Source organism: Corvus hawaiiensis, chromosome 5, assembly GCF_020740725.1.
Source record: "Corvus hawaiiensis isolate bCorHaw1 chromosome 5, bCorHaw1.pri.cur, whole genome shotgun sequence".
Classification (NCBI taxonomy): domain Eukaryota; kingdom Metazoa; phylum Chordata; class Aves; order Passeriformes; family Corvidae; genus Corvus; species Corvus hawaiiensis.
In genome coordinates this window covers 27,160,923-27,183,386 of record NC_063217.1, presented here as the reverse complement: position 1 = coordinate 27,183,386, position 22,464 = coordinate 27,160,923, and the positions used below count along the sequence as shown (strand labels likewise).

The window sequence follows — 22,464 nt, the reverse complement described above, 5'->3', positions numbered from 1 at the left end:
GATACTGTTACGTACCTGGACTATGGAAGAAACATTTCTCTATGTCTTTTGTTCAAATATCTGCTTAAAGAACAAAAATACTTAAACTTTTGATTTTTAAATCGAAATTGCATGTTATTTTCTCTTGCATTTTCCTGTCTTCTGTTCAAATGTCTGTTTAAAGAACATTTGAACATTTAAATTTTTTTTAATGTTTAAATCCAAACGGTGTGTTTATAGATCTATTTGGCCCCACGACATCTTTGGCAGTTCTGAAGATGACCCAGTTCAGACATTGCTGCACATCTATTTCCGTCATCAGACCCTTGGCCAAACGGGCAGCTTTGCAGTAGTAGGCTCCAACCAAGATATGTCTGAAGCCAGCTCAAAACTGATGGAACTTAATCTAGAAATTCGAGAGTCTCTCCGTATGGTGCAATCCTGTCAGCTTCTAGGGAAGATCAAACCAGGAATAAATCTTGTCACCACTGGATTCTGAATAACTGTCATTTAGAAAAGAACTGATGATGAAGACACTTCAGACTATTATTGAGCACCTTTCACAAAAAAAAAACAAAAACAAACCTCCAGCAATCTTGACAACCAACACACTTTTATCACAGCAAGAAACTCTTCATCAGAAGTAAAACCCTGAAAATTGAAGTGAACATCCTACTTGACTGCTCTTTCTACACAGCAGCCTGTGTGGCAGTAGTATTTTTTTATTAAATTTATGTATAAAAACTACATGAAAGGAAAAGGGCTTAAATGTAATGCATACCATATGCATTATTTTCTGTTGTAACAGAACTATAAATGATGTTTGCAGTAACAGCCTCTACAGGTTGAATCAGTATCGCAGGTGGGATGAGGCTAAAATCAAGGCTCATTTATTTTGGCTGAAGACCTGCAAGGCTTCCTGGCTTTCCAGCAGTAGTAGATAAAATCATCAACACCTAATGAGACACTTAGCAACGTCATGAAGAATGTGCAGTCAAACATGAGTAGAATGATAAATGACTGCAAAAAACATTGACTTCTCGGTGTTTTATTTGCTTTTGTTGTCTGTAATAAGGAAATGATGTGTGTAAGTTAGAATGTATGGCTATGTGACAGTTGTTTTTTGAAGGTGTGGATGATTGTTAAATAAGGTCCCAGAGCATGCTTAAAAGAGCTGCAAGATTATTTTTGAAGAAATTTTATTTTATTAGATCTAATCCTCATAGTGTGTAAATGTTAGGACATTTAATAATATTTTAAACTGGGATTTCCCAGTGATTCTAAAAGAAATAATATATCTGTTAATTTTATTGGAATGCTGCTCAGTTCTCTGACCAGTGCTTATGTTACAAATATTGATAACAACTAACCAAAAAGTAGCTGCCTGCAGAGACTTTAAAATGTATATTAAAGATATATGCTGCCCATCAGCAATTCTCATTAGAAGTTAACTTATTTTATTCTGTATATATTCTAGAAACTGTATAGTGCAAAACCAGTATTTTTCTTGTAAATTTGTGCAATGCACTGTTAAAACAGTAGGTGTATAAAGCTATGAGGAGAAGGGGCGTTCCCTGGTAGTCACATGCAGTACTTGCAGTCTGAGTAGCCTGCAGGGTTTGAAGAGTTTGAATGCACATATATGCATCTTCATGACTCAACTGAAGCCTAAGGAATTGGGACTATATAGAGAAAAAAACAAACAAACAACCAAAAATAAACCCTGACTACTAAAACATGCAAACAGGCAATATACTCATAGTTCAGTGTCAAACTGGATTCTGTTGAAACCTATAGCATTTTGTAGGAAAAAAAAAAAGCAGAAGAAAAAAAAAAACAGAAAAAAAGAATGTAGTCCCACAATTCCTGTGATTTGAAAGGAACACCCAGTATTTTTATATACATCTCTTACCCACTGTGATTTTTTTTAATGGGCTCTAATTCCAGAGTTTAGAATGTAGAATTGAAATTCTTAGCTCTGCCTTTTTGGGGGAATTAGGCTCCACTAGAAATGTAATTATGCTGAAATGCATTAATTGAAGGCACTGTGCACACTGTTGGACTGCTGACAGTAGTTATGTTATCCTAACAAGTTCTGTAACTGGTCAAGGCACATCCATATTCACTGTATTTTTTTTCCCTGTCCCTGATAAAATTGAATTATTTTGATGGTTTTGTGGTACTGTAGATGGTGTTCTTAATTATTTAACTAGTATTTACCGGGGATAAGTAGTTTTATTTAGGGGTGCATTACACTTTTATTTACATCATCTTTTACCAGCTTTTTTTGTAAAAATAAAAGACATTGTATCTGTCATTTTGTGTATTTTTACAAGCTAGAGTTTAAATACTTTAGCTATACAGATTAAACACTGACAGCAGAGGCCTGGGTGCCCTGAAGTAATTTTTTTCCTCTTATGTCCTGTCATTGCAGCAGCATTTTTCCTAGGCATCTTCTGAAGCTGCTGATGGATTTATCATGAAACTCAAACCTGAATTCATATATGTAATTCCTTATGTTATATATCTCCTTTCATTTATAATGGCTAGTGGAACCTGCCCTATGGAACAGAATCATGTTAGGGTGTCTTTTGGTATTGCTTTAATTTCATGAAGCTTTTCAAAAAGTATTCCTCAACTACTGCATGAGCTGTTACCCTGCATTACCTGGTGCCAGGTCTGTGCCAAATCTGAAGCTATGGTAAAGCTGTCTAGAAATAAGCAAAACATCAGACACCACGTGTAAGATGCAGAAAATACAGCACTGACTGAGCTAACATGTGCAACAGTATCCCTTAATGAAAAAGCTGTACAGGGCAAGTTCAGGATAGCTTTGAAGAACTGGCAGTATGAAGGCTGTTCCTTTCCACTTGGCATTATCACATAGGCCAGGAGTAGCTTTCCTTCTTCCTGCTGAGTCTAGGAATCAGTGCCCACAGTCAGTGTGTGCTGCCATGGACATGACATGGCAGTAAAGCTGAAAAGGAACTAGAAAGTACAGAATTGTACTTTGGCAGCAGCAGTAAAAGCATTAACATATTGATGTAAGAGGGATGATGCGTAGAATTACTCTGGAACTGCAGAATGCTACAGGATTAAGGAAGGCTTGTTTAATATGACTGCCCACTGCATTGTACTCCTCCAGCCACAGAGCCTTGTAGTAGCTGATGAAAGCAGGGGTGGCTCCTTGCTGCTGCCTACCACTTGGAGCCTTCATATCAGCTCTTTGCTTGATCAGTTGCTGCTGAAGCACAACATCCAGTTCACATCAGCTAGGCCTGTTCTACATCTTACCAAGCAGGACCAACTGCTGCTTTGACTGTAGTTCATGGAGATGACAGCCCTTAAGTTGTACTAAATATCACTTTGGGTTAGTTCTGATAATCACATAAGAGTCACCATATTCACAGAAGTAATCCTCAAAGCAATATTTTGTGAGGATTCCTGTATAAATCAGAAGCATTCAACTGCTCATATTGCCATGACTTCAATACTGACATGGCACAGGGCTTCAGTTCTCTGACTCATTACCAAGGTGCACAGACTCATCGCAGTTTCTCACCACACACATCGGGAACAGACTACAGCCATTAGAATGGGAAGGCACACAGGAAAACATTGAAGAACATCCTTGGAGGGGAATAAGCTCAGAAATAAAGACATCCCAGATCAGAGCTACAACTGCCAACTGAGGCAGTGTGGCCAGGTGGCTGCAGAGAGGGCCCCAGGTGCATTCCTCAAGCTGGAAGCTTGCCACTGCTCATCACAGTAACTACAGGTGAGTACAAGGCACATGAATCTACAAGAGAACACTGCCCAGCTGCAGGGGTGCTTTTCAAATTGAACAGGGCAAGGATGGAACTTGCTGTGAAAGTCTGAGTGAGCTGGTAAAACAAGGGATATTTCCTTTTACTGTTGATACATGGAAAAACACTTCAGGTAGAAGCATGAAATAGAACCATGCTCTGCTCTGGAGGCAGGAGGTCTGCTTGTTCCCAGAATGCCTCACACTGCTATAATAATGAGTGCAGTACAAATAAATAAAATTACTTAGCAATAAATTGACACTGAGGCATGAAGCCTACTGCAGTAGGTTCAAGGGGCATATTGAAATAAGGCAGGAATTTACAGCAAGATTAGTTAAGCATATAGGATTAACACTCGCTGCCCCTCAAACCAGGCATGTTGATAAAAAGGATATTGTTTGTCTAGATTGCCACACAGTTTCTACTTAGGGATACAAGACTACCTGGCACTAAAACTGTTCTACAGCATGAGCTAAGACTGGTTCTCCCTTTAGCCTTTAATAGACTGGTCCCTCAAGTAAGCTGGGTACAGGTGTAGGTAAAGTGTGTTACAGCCAATATAAAAATCCCTCTTTTCAAAGAGAAGCTACCTCAAGAGTTCTGCAAAAGGCTTAGTACATTATTATGCTCAATTTCAAAATTAACTGTGTCAGTAGCATTCTCAGAAAATTATGTTTTCCTCTATGTTTACCCAGCTCCACAGCTAAAAGGTAGACTGGGGTGGTGGTGTAGGTTTTACTAGCTTGTGAATCTGCTCAGATGGTGATGCTGTGCTTAGTCCGAGTCAGCTTGTAACGCTTTGCTGAAGCATGGTGTTCTGATAGAGGACACCACTACTGAGAGTATTGTGTGCAAGTAACCAGTGCTGGTTCTGCCTTTACTACCAAACACTAGAAGTGTAATTCCTAACTGCAAAACCAACCCAGAAAAGTGTGGAGTTCAGTCCTTCCCTGATGGCAGGCATCTAAACTATAACTAGATCAAACTCTTCAAGTATAACCCACTAAGTGCACAGCTCTTGCACTTCATCTGCAGGTTGAAGAGGAAGCCAAGCAGATGCAGTATTGTACCTTGCTCCTCTGAAGTGTCCCTTCTCTCCATAACCTTGTGCAAGTAAGATGAGAACACATTTACCAAGAGACCATCGCCATAACATCAGTGGCTCCCTCAGCATTTTGTGAGAACCATCCCTGAAAAGCTTTCTTTGGCTTTTGTCTACAGACAAGAGCACCAACTTAGCTAAATGCAGATCAGCTGTACCAGTAGAAGTGATTCCATACTTACACAGCATTTCTCAATCATTTTCTAGTGATGACAAACAGGTGCAGGATACTTTGTACATCGAATAGAGGTATGCAAAGTGAATCCTGTTAGGTATTTTGTTCATGAACGATGGTCTACTACCTACTGCAGATGTCAATTTTATGTTAACTTCAAGTGTTTGATTAGTTCAAGAGCAGGAGCAGTAACAGAAACCCCTTCCATCCAAGAGTCTACAAGGTCCTGAGTCAGTTGCTTCCAAGGCCATCACTGATTTACAATACATCTCTAGGCTTGTCATCTATGCAATTTACAGAATTTACAATATGCACCCTTAGAGCTGGGCACAAACCCACCTGATCATTCCAGTGTGCTTTGCAATACTTTTATTTTCATACTTTCCTAGCTACATCCCACCAAGTACCTTCAACAATACCAACAAAAACAACAAAAACATCTGCTCTACTTGCAGTTTTCTAGAAGAGCCCTAAACAAAAAACAAAAAACCCCATCCCATTCAGATGATGTATTTGAAACTGAATGTGCTATCGCAGGAGAGGCGTTTCCCTTTGCATCTCCCACAGAGGTCCTGGCGGTGGGGCCTCTTGGGATCCACGTGGCGCATCTTCACGGGGCAGGTGCACCGCGTCTGCTTGCAGCTCTGAGGGAGAAAGCGGCGGTCGGCGGGGGCGGCCGAGCCCGGGAGTGGCCGGGCTGGGGGCAGGGCAGGGGTCCCTTACCTGGCAGGTGATGTCCTCCACGCGGTACGGGTTGTAGGACTTCTGGCAGGTCCGGCAGAACTGACGGAAATAGACCTGGGGGGAAGGCCGGGGTCAGCAGAGGGGCGGCGGCGAGAAGCCCGCGCCGGGGCGATCCGAGCCGGCCCTACCTTGTTGGTGCCCTGGACGCACCACACATAGGCGCTCTCCCAGCGGATGTTGCAAGCCTTGCAGTGGTAGTACCCATACTTCTGCTCCAGGAACTGCCGGAGACAACGTTATTCGACGGTGCGGGCGCCAGCCGGCCCCGCTCTGCTCCCCTGCGGCCGACACTCACCTGGAAGCGCAGGCGGGTCTTGCCCGCCGACGACTGCCGCTTCTGGGGTGAGGCCGGCGGCTCTGCCGGCTGGGCTGCCGGCTCTGCCTCGGCCGCCTCCTCCTGGCTTGCCTCCGCCGCCGGCTCCGGGGGGGCGGCCGAACGCTGCCCGAGTGGCTCGGCCGAGCGCTGCCCCAGCGGCTCGGCGCCATCCTCGGGGGGCTTCTCCCAGCTCGCCCTCACGGCAGCCGCCTCCGCCTCCCGCTGTTCCCGCAGCGCGGCCGGCTCCTCCTCGACGGCCGCCGCCTTGTCCTGCTGCTGCGGCCGCCGCTCCAGCTCCAGGCTCGGCTCCTCCAGGAAGGTGGTGAGTCTGCGGGACGCCACGGGCGAGTAGACGGCGATGGTGCGGGGGAAGCGCACGGCGCGGGTGCTGGTGGTGGCGGGGCTGCCCAGCTCCTGCTCCCGCTCCGCCTCACGGGGCCGCGGCGCGGCGGGGCCGGGGCGGCGGCGCAGCAGCGTGCGGGGCCCGAGCGAGCATTGCACCGAGGCGTCCTGCCGCGGGTTCACCTGGACGCCCACCTCCTTGGTGTTGGCCTTGCGGAGCCGCGGCGTCAGGTTGGGGTTGACCTGGGAGAGGATGGCCTTCAGCTGCGCCCGCTGGTAGTTGTCGAAGTACTCAGCGGCCGCCTCCCCGTAGCCCGAGAAGTAGCTGCTGCCCCGCGGCCGCCAGCCGCCCGCCGCCCCTCCTTTGCCCTTAGGTGGCGGGTAGCGGTAGGAGTAGGGGTGGTAGGTGGGGTAGAGATAGCTCGCCATCTCCTTCTCAGCCATCGCACCGGACCCAGGGCAATTCCCGGGAGGCGGCCTTAAATACCCCCGGGGAGGGGCTGGGTTTCCCTCGCCCCCTACGGGCGACGGCCTTGCCGCCCTTTCCCATCCCCACCTGGTGCGGGGCCATCCCCCACCCTCCTCACAGCTCCCCAGCTGAACCGGGCAGTGCGGCTGTTAATTGCCTCCAAGGGACTAAACAGCGGAGAACACGGGTTTGGTTCGGCTTCGCCATGTATTTGTGGTGAGAGCAATGAGAACAATGCTTTTACAGCAGGTGGGAGGCACAGAGATACACGCGCGACGTGGTTTTTTTCTGTCATCCATACTGACGCTGAATTGGCTTTGACTCTGTAGAACACTCTTTCCTTCCTTGTACCCATTCCTGCTGCACTCAGCCAGGCAGCAGTCTCCTTACATGAAGTTTTACAGTTACTGGTCTGTGTTGCAGTGATACTTTTTCTTCTTTTTGTTTTTTTCCCCCACATTTATTTTTGAGGAAGTAGAACTGTCACGGTAATAAACACATATCACCTTGTACAATGGGAGCAGCTGGAGAAACGATGGAGGCCGGGCAGCTCCGCTTGCACAGCAGCGAGCACAGCCCCAGCCTGGTTGCAAGCACAACACACATTCATGTCTTGGGGAGTTACCTCTTTGTCTTGCCTAAAGCGCCGTCTGAGTCGGCTCCATCTGAATGGAGTTGTGCTCCTCTGTGGTCACTGTGCCATATGAAGTATCGGCTACCTCCTCTTCCTTCAGTTTCTTGTACGAAATATCTGTGTCTTCCTCTTCACCAAGTGTATCTTGCTTGTAGCTGTCTCTTCCGTACATCTTGTATGCCAGCACAAACAGTCCCGCTTCTGCTGACTGAAAAAGCGCATAAAGCAAGGGGAACATGTACATGCTCCCTATGAGCTCCGGGGAGAAGGTGAGTTTTAGGATGGCAGTGCAGAGCTGGACGTTTTGGCACCCTGTTTCCAAAGACACTGTTCTCCTGCAGTGTGGGGGCATTTTAAAGACCGTGGCTAAGCCGTATCCCAAGGCGTACCCTGCTAGAGGCATCAGCACTGCAATGGCATAGACAGATGCAGGAATCTGTGCCAGCAGATCTGGGCCCAGCATGGTCCCAGTCAGGATGAACAGGATCACCAGAGTCACCAAGAGGGACCACAGGGAAATCTGGCAACAGATACAGACATTGATAAACAACATAAGGGTTATTATTTTAAAAGGATAAGCACAGTAGGTAGAGGCTTGCTAAGGAGTCTAAACTGCAAAACATGGTTGCACTGCCCTTCCCAGGCTTTCTCCTGGCCTGGGATTTTAGTGGCGTTTGATCATATCCCCGGAAAGGAACGGGCTGAGGTCAGCCTCCATTATTTTGCTTTGGGATGACTTGCTGGGAAACAAGAGTCAGGACTTGTGCCTCACTCTTCCTTTCTCAATTAAGCTAATTTAGTTGCATGTTTTAAGGCAGTGTGGCCATTCTCGCAGGTTGGTTTTGCCTGACCTGGGTGCAGCAAGAGTGGGGAGAAAGCAGGATGTCATGGAATGCCTCTGCTACAGGTCCAGGATGTCTGCCAGGATGCAGCACTACGCTGCCCTCCTTCCTGTGCGCTGCGATAGGAGGTAACCTGCCCTTTCCCTCGCTTTCTTTGCCCCACCCTTTTATGTCAAGACTGTAAGTCCTTGTGTTCTACCTAAGTAGAATATGCCTGTGTGAGACTAACATCGGTTTGGAGGGACCTGAAAGCTTACTGCCGTCGGCCCCCCGTCCCCGGCGCCGTCCCCGGACATCCCCCGCAGCGTGGCCGCCCTCCTCCCTTCCGGGCGCCGTGCCTACCTTGACCAGGAGGTCGGCGGCGCGGGGGTGCCGGTAGCGGATGAGCACCCCCAGGCCGATGGGCAGCAGGGTGCTGCCCAGCGTCAGGCTTACCGCCCCCAGGGGCAGCAGCTGCACCACGGCCGTGTTGATCCAGTAGCGGCTGTAGATCCAGAGGCAGAGGGGCATCAGGAAGAGGGCCAGCAACGTGGACGAGGCCGTCATGATAATGCTGCGCCGGGGGAACCAAAGAAATGCCCCATCACTGCCCGTCTGGCCGGGGGCAGCCCCGGGGAGCCCCCACCCCCGCTGGAAGAGAGTTCTGCAGCCGGCCGGACGCTTCTCACGGCAAGAGCCCGCTCTCTCTCCTCTCTACCCTCTCCATCCTCCACCCCTTTCCCTGCCCTGGCCAGGGCGCGGGCAGGCAAAGCTTTTTTAGGGAAGGAGGCAGGAGGCGTGTGTCGGGGCTCATGTAACATCCGCCACGGGAGAGGCAGGAGAGCAGTGCTGGCGATTCCCAGCGCGCCGCGCCCGCCCGTCCCGGCTCCACCGGCGGCAGGTGCCCAGCGAACCCTCCCCGCGTCCCGGGGCAGCCGCAGCCCCCGGCCGGCTGGCGGCGAGGGGCAGCGGGGCACCTACCTCAGATTCATATCCCCGTCGACGAGCACCGACATGAGGTTGGAGAGGTTGCCCCCGGGGCAGCAGCCGCACAGCAGTACAGCCACGGCCGCCACCTCGTCCAGAGCGAAGATGAGGGCGAGGAGGAAGGCCAGCAGTGGCATGGCCACGAATTGTCCCAGCAACGCCAGCAGCAGCCCCATGGGCCGCCGGAGCTGCTGCCCCAGCTGTCCCAACTCCACGGCGCAGCCCAGCCCCAGCATGGTCACGCAGAGCCCCAGCCCCACCAGCACGCTCAGGCCCTGGCTGAGGGAGCGGTCCCCGAAGGTCTCGCCGCCCCCCGCCAGCGACCCGCCGTCGGGGCCGCCGCTCCCCGCCGCCGCCGGGGGCTGCGCGGAGCTGGCCATGGGCTGCGCGGCCCCGGGGAGCCGCCGGCTCCCCGCCAAGCCCCGGAGGAGAGCGCGGGCGGCGGGGCAGCCGTCAGTGCGGGACGCCGGGAGGGCTCGCCCCGGCGGCCGGCGGAGCCCGCATCCCTCCCCGGCTCCGCTCGGCTCTCCGGGCGCTGCTGACGCGCAGCGGCCGCGGTCCCTGACCGCCTGTCTGCTGCGGGCGCCGCCCTCGCGTCCCCGGACCCACGCGGGGCCACCCCCGGCGTGGGCGGTGTCTCGCTGCCGCCTCGACGGCGGCCAGCGCCGGCCGCCAGCGCCTCCCGGCCCCGGCGGAGGGAAGCGCAGGCGGCGGCTCGCGGCCGCATCCCCCTCTCCGGTGCGACCCCCGGCAGCCCGCCTCTGGAGTCGGCAGGGACCGACCTTTCCAGCGGAGGACCTGAGGTATCACAGGATTTACTTTGGCGTCGGCATTAAAAAAGGTCAATTAGCGTCGCAGTGTCACCCGGTGTGGGTGGGCAGCACTAGATCCCTCTGCTGAGGGATTGCCAAGCTCGTTCCCCCTCCAGGTAAATTGCTGTTGATGCGAAGGTTTCGAATGTGTGAAGAAGGATGGAAAGGCCTTTTTTGATGTCGAGGAGGCACCACTTTCTGCTGGTGGGGACCCAGAAACTTGCAAGGAGAGGTGATACCTTTTAAAGGGTAGTCAGTACGCGTGAAGGAAACAGGCAAGCTCACAGGCACACAAATATTCAAACCAGGGTAAGAAATCTAGTCCATCTCCCAAAAATCACATCCAGGGGCAATTAAACTGTTTTCAGTCATAAAATTGTGCTTACAACATTTACTTTTCATTTATTAATTGTGTGTCACTCTGTTCCTTCAGAAGTAAAGTGCTGTATAGAATGCCCAACTAGATTCACAAGGGCGAGAGCTCTTGAGAGAGGAGGGCAGCTTCCGAGGGCAGGAGATATGTTGGTGACTCTCACTCTTGGCGCTGCTATTGGCCTCATCTTAGGAATGTAACTCTTCCTTGTTCACCCACAGGGTTTAGAGGGGTCACAGCCACCACTTCACATTACCACTCCTGGGTGAGGGTAGCTGATTCAGGACAGAGCATCCCCAGGGGCTGCCCCTTGGCTTCTGCACTTCGTGTGTGGCTCTACTTCTGCATGGAGCATTTCAGGTCACAGCTCAAGGGGAACACACTGGATTTAAGGAGAGAGCCTACAGGAGCTGCTCTGACTGGCTGCTTGCCTTAAGCTCCATCAAACAGCAAGTTTCTCAAGCATTTATTTGGGAAAAATGTTAGGCTGTCCCAGGGCTCGAGTAGAAATTATCAGTGGCTTGAAAGAAAAACAGACTGTTTGCTTATTAAACCTTTGATTCTTTCTTGGGGCACAGGTGACACAAGAAGTGCAAGGAGTACCTGGTGACAAAATCCCGGGTACACTACTTTGCCAAAATGATGCCAAGTTCAATACTGTTCTGCCTGTGTTTGCTTCCTTGTCATTAGCCTAAGGAGAGCTCAGGGAAGATGAGTCATCAGAGCTGAATGACCAAATAGGATCTGGATTGCTTTAGTGCATTCATACTTTTGGGCTCTAGAGGAGGGGAGCTCGGGATCTGGTTGGCTTTTTGAGCCAACAGTATTCTCTGGATTTAATTTTCCAGTTTGCATATGCAGAAAAGTACTTGCAGTGCATTTACTGTGCTTCATAAAGTCTTACCACTGTTATATCTTATTCCATCTGTCATGCAGCCAGTATGTGGCTTCACAACGTGGAGGTCATTTGCTTATCATACCCTCCCTGGGTTGTAAGAAATGCCCAGGCAGTTCCCTGCGGTGTGGCTGACCAGGGATCACTGTGGCAGACCCAGGATGGATCCACTGTGCGAGCACAAGGCAGCAGCTTATTGAGCAGGTGGGAAGGGCACAGCCAGGCCTCCTGCTTTATCTCCGACCGTCACTCCCCAAGCTCCCCACTGCAGCAGGGCTGGTCATGGGAAGATATTTTTATATCATAATGTGTGGCACCTATGGTGCAGACAGTTACAGGAGGAGTCCAGTATCCCTGGATACAGTGAAGCCCACCCAGTAAGCATAAACTTCAGTTTCAAGGGACAATGAAGTGGGAAAATGCCATGAATGCATCGCAACAAATCAGGACCTCTTGAGATTTTTCTTACAATTTATCAGCTAAAATTAAAGTTCAGCTCGTGGTTTAAACATGAGCAGTGAGGCTGCCTTCAGGGAAACCCAAGTCTGAACCCAGATGATGTGTGTTGCTAATTGTCCATCCAGAAAGTACCTCCACCCCAGGTGGGTACCCCGCATATTTTCACATGCAGTGTTTAGAATGAAAAAACGTTGTACCTGCTGCTGAGCATGGTTCTTGTCTCTAACTTGCTGCAGACTTCCCTGACATGTCATCATGAAAGCACAGTCTGGAGTCTGGAGTGATACTGAGTAGTTTTGCAGCATCTGGCTGTGAGGCAGCCAGCTCACACGTAGTGAACACCTCAGTGTAATCTAAATCCATGGATAATTCCTTTCTGCTTTCTTTTGTGGAGGGCAGGAGAAAGGATACTGCCTACCCTGCTATTACTGGAAGCCACAAATTGAATATTTGAGTATAAAAAGACTTGGCAAGTAAACCTGAACATACATCATTCTCAATTATTCCTTGTTAGTCCTTCTGTTGAAAAATGGGTGAAAGGATAAGAGTTAGCAAGAGCAAGAAGAAGGAGGGAAAAGACTACCGAAATATTGTAGTTTGTAGCTTTTATTAAAAATATTGCCTTCTATTATTCTTAGAAGGGGGTTGATTTCCACAGAAGACTATTTGTGCTATAAGCCAGTCTGGAGAGGCGGAAGTCCTTCAAAACCAAGGAATTTTGTTTGCTCCTTTATAACAGGATTTCTGTGCCTTCCCTTTATTCAACTAGAATCAAAGGTGAAAAATAGAGGATAAACTTGTAAGGAATTTTGATAGTACTGTAAGGAATAAGCAAAGCAACCTTGCTGTTTGCTCAGTTAGTGACTGCTTCAGCACACTGTGTGATGTTGTTTCAATCACTTGCTTCTCCTGACAGAGATTAAAAGCGTCTGGCATAGCCCAGGACTACTGCAAAATTGCAATCATTGTGTCTATGGAGTGAGTTCCCCTTGGTGACACCCCAAGGGAAGTCGCTGCAGGTGTTGTTCACTGAGCTGAATTTGGGGCAGCAAGAGGAGGTTTGGTGTGTGCTGTTGTAACGCCTGTCTCTCTGCATGCTCTAAAGCCTCAAGCAAGAAGGGTTGGTTTGCAAATCCCAGGTGAGTTAAGGGTAAACCAGAGTCTTGAACTTGGAAGCCTAAATCCCAAACATGTTTCACTTCAGGTGTGTGCATGCTGTAGTTATGAGCACTCCATAAAAGGAGCCAATGGGGATGGGTAAGAAAGCAAAGTGTGGTCACCCCCTCTTTTACTGCTCTTCCCATTTCAGCTTAATATCTGTGCCAGCTCCCCGCTCCTCCTGCCTTGGCTCCTGCGTGCGGTGCCTGGGTCTGCGGGAAGTGGCGTCACCCTCCCATAAGTCATGCTCTGCCTCTCTGCATGTCCATGCCAGCTGATCTGTGGAGCTGTGCTGGGTGTTTGCAGAGGATGAGAGGCCTTTAAAGGATAGTCCTGGAGGATGGAAAGCTTTCAGTCAGCACCTTAAGGCAGTGGTGCTACTAAAGAGGCTGGGACAAAATACTGCTGTGAAAATGATGTTCAGGTGAGACCTAGCAGGATTAGTTTCTGATTTCCAGGGGATGTACAATCCCTTCATTTCTACCTTATTTGCTATGCACCTAGGCTATGGATAGAAATAAAATTAAATTTAAAGACTTAATAGGGCAATAATAATTTACCATGGGAAAAAGAAAAGTCTTTGCTGTTGCCTTGAATTAAAATATTCCTTTAACATGTATTGTATGATCCCCTATATGCAGTTTAGGGTAATTATGTGGTAAACTCCATGAAATGCATATGCTTGATCATATTTATAATGTAGACCCAGAGCACTTATTTTTGTGGCTTAGGAGAGTTAGGAATTGGAGTCTAGCTGTGCAGAGATATTGCTGCTTTTTCTTGTTCTTCCATGGTTATCTTTGTGCTAGGAAGGACGTGTCACCCGATCCTTTGCTGAACTAGGACCTGTCTCCCACTCTTTCTCTCAAGAGCAGCAGCACAGAGGGGACTTTGCACCTTTTGTCATCCCCACCCATAGCCCACCTTCACGGAGGCAGCAACTGTAAGATCTTAGCAGACAAGTGACTTTTTCCTTTTTAAAAAATTTTTTGGGAGCTTAGGTCACTAAACAACTGAGAAAATACATTTTTGAAATAAGACGAAGCATCGAGATCTGTGCAATTAAGTTTTTCCTAAGAAACTTCCCCAGCCAGACACAGGCAGAAACTACTTTGGTGAGGATGTGCTGATTGATCGAGGTTGCTCCTGCCCCAGACTGCTTGTGTTCCACACAAAGGCAGAGTGCAGTTGTACCATGTAGGTAGTGAACACACAAGAGCCATGGGTTTCCTGCTAGTTCATTGCTCCTGCAGCTGTCTGTAGTGCAGAAGCACTAGGAGAGACCTGCCTTTCCTGGCTCCCAGGCTTTTCTGCTACTGTTCAATGTGACACCTGGCCCCATTTCAGCACTGTTACGTCTCATCTTGGGCTTGTTTATCTTAAACTCTCCTCTGTGCTGTCCTTAGCATGGTGCTGCTGCTCAATCCTGCTGGCTAAATCTCCACAATAATCAGCATCTTTTATCCCACAGGCAGCATCCTCGACCAGACTCAGGGTCTGAATTTCAGGGTGCAAAAAAATCAGATAAATGTCCCTTGCCCTCCTCTTCAGCAGCAGTCATCGCTGCATCTATGTTGTCTCCTCTTACAGCTGAGATCCCATCAAATCATCCTTGCCTTCTCCTTGGCTGAGGTGGCAAAGGCATCCAGACACCCTCCTCTGCTGCGCTGCATCTGCCTCTCCTCTTCTCTGCTGTCTTTGTGATTTCTCTGTTCATGGGAGTGCTGTCCCCCTTTTCTCATGGATTCCTCTTCCTAATGATGCCTGTTTCCATCCAGTCCTACTCTGTATTTATGCTGCTTTGGGGCCAGTGCTCTCTCCCAAGCAACTTAGAGTCTCTGAGGTTTTATTAAATTCAAGTGGTGTGGAAGGGAAACAAACATAAGCCTCATTACCCAGCTGTGCTGTGTCCTTTGTGTCCCCCTGTGTGTTCAGTCTCTGAACGTATGGGAACAGATCCTTTCACTGAAGCTCTGGGTTAGCAGTCAAGGGCAGAAATTATTAAGATAAAATCCTCCTGTTGCACTTGGTGTTCCCCCATGTTTATTTTTAAGATGTCTGAAGGCCATTAATCAACAAGTAAGTGCATGATGCCTCAGGTCGCAATGTTCCAATAATTCATAATTAGAACTAAGTGTATAAGGCTGCGTGATCTGCCTTCTAAATGAAGAGGCCTTTTGCCAACCATCCCATTAGAAAAGGTCTTCTGGTCCATGAAAAGAGACGAAATCAGGGAATCATTGAAGAATAATTTTGTAAATTGACTGCTGACAGTGAGTTGTTGAGGCAGTTGTATCCCTACAACTGTAAAACAATTACTAGCAGCAAGTTTTTCTTTAAGCAAATAAATGCCTTTCTGTGATGTACCCTTACCTAGATTCAAATAAGAAAGGAGTCTGCCTCGTTCACTGTTCCCTTTTGTTGTCATTTAATCTTTTTCTGGAGCTGGAGTATTATCAGGATTAAGATGAAAAGTCTTAATAAATGACCTGATGACTAATGCATGCATTGGTCCAGAGGAGCCAAAATTAGCATCCTGCCCCATCAGACAAGGACAAGGAGGTGAGATGAGGATGACTCTGAAAGCACTGGATTCAGATTTAAGAGTCAGTGGTATTTTGCACTGCAGGTGCAGGTATCTCTTTGCACAGGCTCTCACAGGCAGATGGTCATGGGACATTAGCAACAGGCATGTCTTGGATGTCACAGCCCTGCCTGAGAGCATCACAACCTGCTCAGCATCATCAGGTGTGGGGGACCCTGATGGCTGTGAAGGACAGTGGTGCCATCAAGGCTGGAGAGCACAGTGATGATAGGATGTGCACAACCTGGTGAATGGTGGGGCTTTAGGATGGATGAGCAGTTGCAGGTCCAGGTCCAGCTGGGTTTACTTGGCATCCATCACCCACTGAGGGTCCCAGCCCCCTCTTAATTTGCTATGTAGGAACCTGGGGTTAGGGACATAAATCAAGAGAGGTAAGGTGGAGGTAGATAACACAAATGTGGTTTTGTCCCTATACAATTCATAATTTGGGTTTTGCAAAAAAAGCCAGATCAGAGTAAATGACACCAAGATATTGTCCCACAGATTAATTTAGTTGTCAAAAATGCATAAATAAATAAATCTTATAACTTCTACAGCAGCAGTTGCTTCATAGCATAAAGTATCCATTTAATTGAAGAAAGACACCCAAAAGAAAAATTTCTTTACTCACCCGCCAAAGCTTTCTCCGTATTAAAAGGGATGTTAATGATGAGCCCCATGGGAATGATAGGAGTTAATAGCATCAATATTCTGTATCTCAGGTTACACACAAAAAATATCTTTGCACTTAGTTGCCAGCCATTTGTATCATGGCATCGTAGGTGCGTGGATGTGGGCTACAGCTGTTTTGTGTTAGAAACTGCATAACCATAGAATAAAAATGCTTCTTGTCCTGCTGCCAAATTTTTACCAAATATTAAAAACTATTATCAGTAATGCTGATCAGCAAATAAGAAAGCCTTTCAAAATAGGTGCACCATTACCTAAATTATCTCTCAAACTGTCTAGAAAAATATCTCAGGGAAAAGGGGAGAAATAAATCTCAAACATAATAGGCATCTCTTAGTACTTCCCTTAGCTAACGTTGTATATTAATCCTATGAAAATAACCTTGACAGTGTCATGTGCACTTTTAAAACTGTGATGAAACAGAACATTTTTTAATAAACCATGGTATCAGTAGAACCTGTATGTCACTGCAGATGAGGCAGATGTACTCTGGGCTTCGTATATTTGTTGATTTGCCAGAGAGATGAAAGCATGAATGTCTTCATAAACAAGATCTTTTATTTCCTTTCTGTGGTGCCTAAGCAGAAATGCTGGGTATGAAACCAGGGAAATATTTATTTGTATCTGGGGTGTCCATTCTACCACTAGCCGAGAGTAATCTCTTCATAGTAAACTCACAACACCGCAGAAGCACAATGGGTTTAAACTGCTTTGAGAGAGATTTGGATTAGATACTGATGGGGCAAATAAAAGCAGTGGTGCTGAAGGCTGGATAGTCCGGGCAGGCAGCAGCGATCTCCCAGGAAAGGTCAGGCAAACATCTCTGCAGCAGCGTGATCTGCAGCTGCTGACTTAGCTTTGGGGTGGCACGGCGAGACCAGGTGACCCCGCAAGGCTCCTCCTGGCCCCTGGTTACCTGGTTGTCTGGTACCTTGTGCAAATGCCCTTCATCCTCCGCGGTGACACCTGCCGGTACCAGTAACACCTCGCGTCTCTCTGGGGCGTGACTGCGCTTGCGGCTGGAGCTGCTGGCAGCACGTTGGGGATCGCAGGGATCTGCCCAAGCTGGAGACGTCAGATGCGGTTCACAGCCCAGAAGTGAAGTCTGTGTCCTGAACTGCTCGCAAATTTTATTAAGCTGGCAGCATCTTGCATCCTGCCTGCCAGGGAATGAGCCCTGGACAGAGCTGTTTGGGATTGGATAGTCAGAGGAAGGAATAAAAAGCCGTCAGCCCCTTCTTTCAGGGTGAAAGAATTAAAGAAAAACAAAGGATTGGAATAAACGTACACAAAAGGGCCACCTTAAGAACTCCTTTCCTCTGCTCAGTCCATTATAAGAAAGCAAAATATTAGAGAGATTAGTGAATTAATTTTAAGATATTAAAATTTATCAAATTATTAAAATAATGTAAATAAATATATAATATTTATTTAATACATACTGTTAAAAGCATATAATTTCTAAATAAAATATTTGAAACATATATTTTACCCATATATACGTGGGCAGTCTAAATGCTGAGGAATTATCAGTAGGAGACTCTTGCTGCTGAAATCAAAGCCAACTGGGACCAAAGGAGTAGCTGCCCACAGCCATCTGTAGGGTATCAGTGCTCAGTGTTTCCACCCAGGTGTGAGCGATACCGTGCAGTAACCCCAGGCCCAGGAGGGAAAGTCCACCCAAACAAACCCTGCCCAAACCCCGCCAGGCACGGGAGCCCTGCGCAGGATAGGAGCTGAGGATGAACAGGAGATAACAATCATCCCTTCCCATGAAAATACAGAAACCTATTCTTGCAAAGCAAGGTGCTTCAAACTAACACCAAGAAGTCGAAACAAATCCAGGCCCCAAATCCAAGGTGCAAATGCAAAACCAGCTACGGAAGGGACCTTCCTCATCCCCAGAGAGTTTATTATTAAGTGCGAAGATACATTAGGGTCATTACATTATAATGCTCATGTGCAGGTGGAGAAGTTATACATGGGAGTGATTTATTTGCTTAAGATCATGCTGGAAATAGTGGCAAAGCTGCACACTGGTGACAAGTGCACTAAGCTCCAGCTGGTACCGTACTCCTGAGGAGGCAGCATGTACAGTGTGATCCCTCATCACAAAAAAATTTCTGTTTCTCTACCACTGCCAAACATCCACAGAATCAATTTTCACTTGTAGTTTCTTGAAGTGTTTGAGTGGTATTGCTGAGACCCTCTGTAGGACCTGCCATAGGTGAGCAATCACCTTCAGTCTCTACAGACACATGAATTCTGCTCCCAGAGAGACTCTACAGGGAGGACAACTTGCTGGGTTCCTCCAGCAAGCAGCAATTCATTGTAAAGACTTCTTTAAACCCTTTGATTCAGTGGCACAGGAAAGGTGTCCAAGCACATTTTCCCTTCAAGTGGAGAGGCTGTCTCAAGCTTGTGGTTGCTCCCTGTTCCTGCAGCATGCTGGGACTCATTAGCATCCCAGGCCTTTTGACATTCAAGACATTTTTGGCAGTGATCTTAGTCTTTATTAGATAATGAAAGATATTATCCGAGAACTCAGAAGGAGATTTTAGAAAGACCTTAAGTAACCAAAAATTTAATTTTGAGGGCATAACAAACTGTAAGAGCAGTTGGCCAACCAGCATAGGAAGCACTAATACACCAGTGCAAATTCCACTGCTGCTTGTGCAAAAATGCATGTCACAGCTGAGCTCTTCTCAGCAGATTTCTTGGATCAGATGCCCAGATCTGGAAGCCCTGAGAAGCCAGGCTCTGCAGAAAAGGAAACTGACCCATCCTCCCTGTTGCAGAGTAGTAACAGCATCAGTTTGCTGTCACTGCTGTTGCCCCAAAGCAGAAGCAGTCCTGGTACAACACAGACTCCCAACCCCTCCAGTTATTTCACAGCCGCGCCAATGGGAATTGGTGGCTCATCGCTGCACTTGGGTTACTCAGAGGAGCTGCTCTGGGGGTAGGCTCTGCTTGAATGCTGTGCTAAGAGCAAGAAGAGCGGGGTGCAATGGCTTGTGTAATCCATGCCATCTCTGAGTAGCTCAATGCAAGCCTTTTTGCATCCCACAGTCTTGAGATGATGCTGTGTGGGGCCACACATTTAACTGGAAAAACCCAGACCAGTAGGAAAATATTTCTGAAATCCTAAACAATTTAAGGAGGTTTAAATCTATGTGACACTGAGAAAAAAGTCTAATGGGTGGTGGTTTTTATGGCCAGCTGTGTGTGGCTTCATCTTCCCTCAGACTAGGGCTTTCCTGGCATAAATGCAGCTGTTAATTATATTCAGGACCTTATGGACAATTCAGTGCAAGCTCAGGACGATGTGGTGAATTGAAGCTGAACTAGACCAAACTTCGGATTAGAAAGCACAGTGAAAGCAAGATCACCCTCTAGTGTCTGAAGAGTCCTGGGTAGGAAGCAAAGAACAAAAAGAAAACCCTGAAGTACTTATTAGAGTAATAAAAGGCAAAACCAACAGAAAAATAGAAAGGCTAAAAAGAGTGCATAAATGGACTGTAAATGTAACCTCCCAGTTGTTGCAAATTTTGAAACAAGGTTTCTGGTAGGCCGATTTCAGTGACTTGTTTTGGTAATCAGTATTATTTAATTATCTTCATAATGAGAAGGATGCAGAAAGTGGGAGCACAGACAGAATCTGCGCATGAAAACAGTTGAGAGACCTCAGCGTGGAGGGCAGCACACAAAAACGGCCTGGGTGAGGAGTGGGGGACATAGGCTAAATCAAGGCCCTGAAGGGGGTCTGTGGTTGGAGCTCCTTAACAAGAAACACCTATTTTTTGTACTTCAGTTCTGCCATTGAGGCATTTGGGCTGGGGAAAGGAGTCTTAAACTGATGTTGTACCTTTGTGAAGGTGGGGAAATAGGGTTCAAAACCAGCAGAGCCTACTACACAGTAGCAAGTCTTGAACAGTAAGTTGTGAGGTCTTAAACTGATGTTGTACCTTTGTGAAGGTGGGGAAATAGGGTTCAAAACCAGCAGAGCCTACTACACAGTAGCAAGTCTTGAACAGTAAGTTGTGAGGTGGCTTTGTAAATGGAATTTTCCATTTCTTCCACTGACCATGGACCACTGAGCAGGAGAGCTCAGAGGCACTGTTGGCTGGGTGTAGGGACCTGCAGAGGATTGTATTTCACTCGGGCTAATTTTCACATGGGGATAAATTGTAAAGGTGAGAAGTCCACCGCATATCAATGAAACCCCTGTGTTCTGCTCTGGAAAAGGTAGACTGAAATTGCCAGATTCTATCAGAGTCTTGTTTTGCCAAAAGCTGCTTTACTGCTGAAGAAGGCTGAGCTGGGCTTGGGTGCTTTACCAGATCCATGATTTTAAGCAAGTCCCTTTAATATTTCTCCGGTATGTTTTTTTATGTGGACAGCACCATTCATACTGAGGCTGTGTGAACGGCAGCATCAATAGTCACTAAATCTTTGTTGATGTTCTTTTAAAGGGAAAATAAAAATCCCTCGACTCTGACATTTACAATAGATATTATCTGCTCTCTGACATTTGGGCTCATAAACCGAGGTCAACCAAATTTCTGTTCTTAACTTACCCCACTGTGTCAGACTAGATATGAACTGACTGGCTACCCCTTTCTCTAAATAGCAGCCATCTGCCCCTCACTCCCAGCATGCAAGTCAGGAAGCCGGGGAGTCATTTCAGTGATGATGAACTGAGCCTCAAGAAAATAAACGAGCCTCTTCGAAAGTGTATGGCAGAGCAGGGAACCAACTACAGGTCTTCTATAGCCCATTCTTGCACCATAATGAATTATTTCCTTGCGCCCACAGGCATCCAGGAGGTCTGTGTGCACTGAATCAACTGTGCTGGCCCTGCAGCAGCCATGCCTGGTGTTACCAATGGCTGCTATAGCTGTGCAGCTGCAGCCTCAGGCAAGGAGTTTTGAGTGGCGGCCGTGACCCTGCTGCCAGTGCTGTGTGTGCAGGCAGGGGCATCCTGTGGCTCAGGAGCAGCTGGTTCCTGCCAGCAAGGCTGGCTGTGGATGGAGGGGGATGCTCTGGGCTGCTTTCCTGAGGCTGTGTGATGGTGGTGGTATCATGTTGCTGTCTCTGACATATAGGCATGGTTTTAGAGGGATGAGAATCAGGACAAGGTTTTCATAACTCCTTTGAAGACAGGTCCCTTGAAGCGGCATTAACAGCGGTTTTCTGTGTCTGCATTAGCCCCGTGGGGAACAGATGAACAGAAACAATATAACCCTGCCCTGGGCTCAGTACTTGGGTGAGTAAATGTAGGGGTAAATGGATGACCATAGAGCTGAGAAATAGGAGGCTAAGACAGGAACTGAGGCAGAGCATGAAAAGCAGAGGGTTTGTCTGATCTCCCTCCACTGCCTTTTTCTTTGAGAGGGGACTCAAAATGGTAGCAAGTGCTTCAATAAAATTTTTATTTTTAAAGGAGGAAAGTGACAAAGATATCTTTATGGTGGCACAAGATACTCTGTCCTGCTGCCCTCCATTAAGACAGCTTTGAACAAGAATGCTCACACTGCCTTTAATTTGGCATGTAGTGGGGTCAGTCAGCCAGCAGCACATTTGGCCTTACCCTCTGCCCTGAATAGGAACCAAACTCACTGTATTCCAGAGCTTGGTCCAGCTTCACTTTCTCCTGGCAGCATTTTGGCACTTATGTGCAGCACGGGGACCAGCAGCAACTGTAAAATTTGCTCAGCAGTATTAACCCTGCTGAGTGAAAGACAGGTAAGCATCAGTCAGATAACTAAGCTTTTGTAATGGGTTGTGCAGTTTTGTTTGCTGATAATGTCTAAAGGGAAACTTAGGAAGAGCACCATACGAGGAGACTGCTGGGAGTTGCAGTGTGGTGATGTTGGTGTTAGAGCAGGGGTACCCTGTCCAACCCAGTAGCTGACCTGTCAGTGGCCAAGGTGGGGTGCCTGGGAAGAGCAGGAGACTGGGGAAAGCCCAGCATGCTGGCCCCCTACCCTGACCACTCTTCTGCCACCACCAACACATCACACCCCAGCTATTTCCTGATTATCTTTGTGGCTTTAAGCAGCCAAAGCCACAGAGTCCCAAGTCAAGTCACTGATGACCTACTCCCACACTTAATAAG

General features: G+C 47.7%; 3 protein-coding genes across 17 annotated transcripts in view; 1 reads left to right on the top strand and 2 right to left on the bottom strand.

The window, feature by feature from the left end:
* The window catches only part of FRYL (FRY like transcription coactivator), a 170,066-nt gene extending 167,770 nt beyond the window's left edge, over nt 1-2,296 (top strand). For all 15 annotated transcript variants that reach the window (XM_048304983.1, XM_048304980.1, XM_048304981.1 and 12 more), the window contains one exon: nt 220-2,296. In XM_048304983.1, the coding sequence (XP_048160940.1) occupies nt 220-478 (259 nt within the window). In that variant the 3' untranslated portion in view covers nt 479-2,296. The remainder of the gene's footprint in view (nt 1-219) is intronic.
* Nucleotides 1,764-7,022, bottom strand: ZAR1 (zygote arrest 1). Its single transcript, XM_048304986.1, has 4 exons — nt 6,102-7,022; nt 5,935-6,027; nt 5,786-5,860; nt 1,764-5,706 (listed from the first exon to the last, which is right to left on the bottom strand). The coding sequence occupies exons 1-4, from the start codon at nt 6,906-6,908 to the stop codon at nt 5,563-5,565; spliced, it is 1,119 nt and encodes a 372-aa protein (XP_048160943.1). The 5' UTR covers nt 6,909-7,022; the 3' UTR covers nt 1,764-5,562.
* A 99-nt stretch (nt 7,023-7,121) lies between these two features.
* SLC10A4 (solute carrier family 10 member 4) lies at nt 7,122-9,928 on the bottom strand. Its single transcript, XM_048304987.1, has 3 exons — nt 9,370-9,928; nt 8,752-8,962; nt 7,122-8,087 (listed from the first exon to the last, which is right to left on the bottom strand). The coding sequence occupies exons 1-3, from the start codon at nt 9,753-9,755 to the stop codon at nt 7,572-7,574; spliced, it is 1,113 nt and encodes a 370-aa protein (XP_048160944.1). The 5' UTR covers nt 9,756-9,928; the 3' UTR covers nt 7,122-7,571.
* Nucleotides 9,929-22,464: the final 12,536 nt, after the last annotated feature.

Coding starts and splice junctions, on each gene's coding strand:
- SLC10A4 (XM_048304987.1), bottom strand. CDS start 9,755: ATGGCCAGCTCCGCGCAGCCCCCGGCGGCGGCGGGGAGCGGCGGCCCC. Junction 8,963..9,369: donor GACGGGGATATGAATCTGAG/GTAGGTGCCCCG, acceptor CCCCCGGCGCAG/CATTATCATGACGGCCTCGT. Junction 8,088..8,751: donor CCGCCGACCTCCTGGTCAAG/GTAGGCACGGCG, acceptor ATCTGTTGCCAG/ATTTCCCTGTGGTCCCTCTT.
- ZAR1 (XM_048304986.1), bottom strand. CDS start 6,908: ATGGCTGAGAAGGAGATGGCGAGCTATCTCTACCCCACCTACCACCCC. Junction 5,861..5,934: donor GCGTCCAGGGCACCAACAAG/GTAGGGCCGGCT, acceptor CCTTCCCCCCAG/GTCTATTTCCGTCAGTTCTG. Junction 5,707..5,785: donor TGGAGGACATCACCTGCCAG/GTAAGGGACCCC, acceptor TTTCTCCCTCAG/AGCTGCAAGCAGACGCGGTG.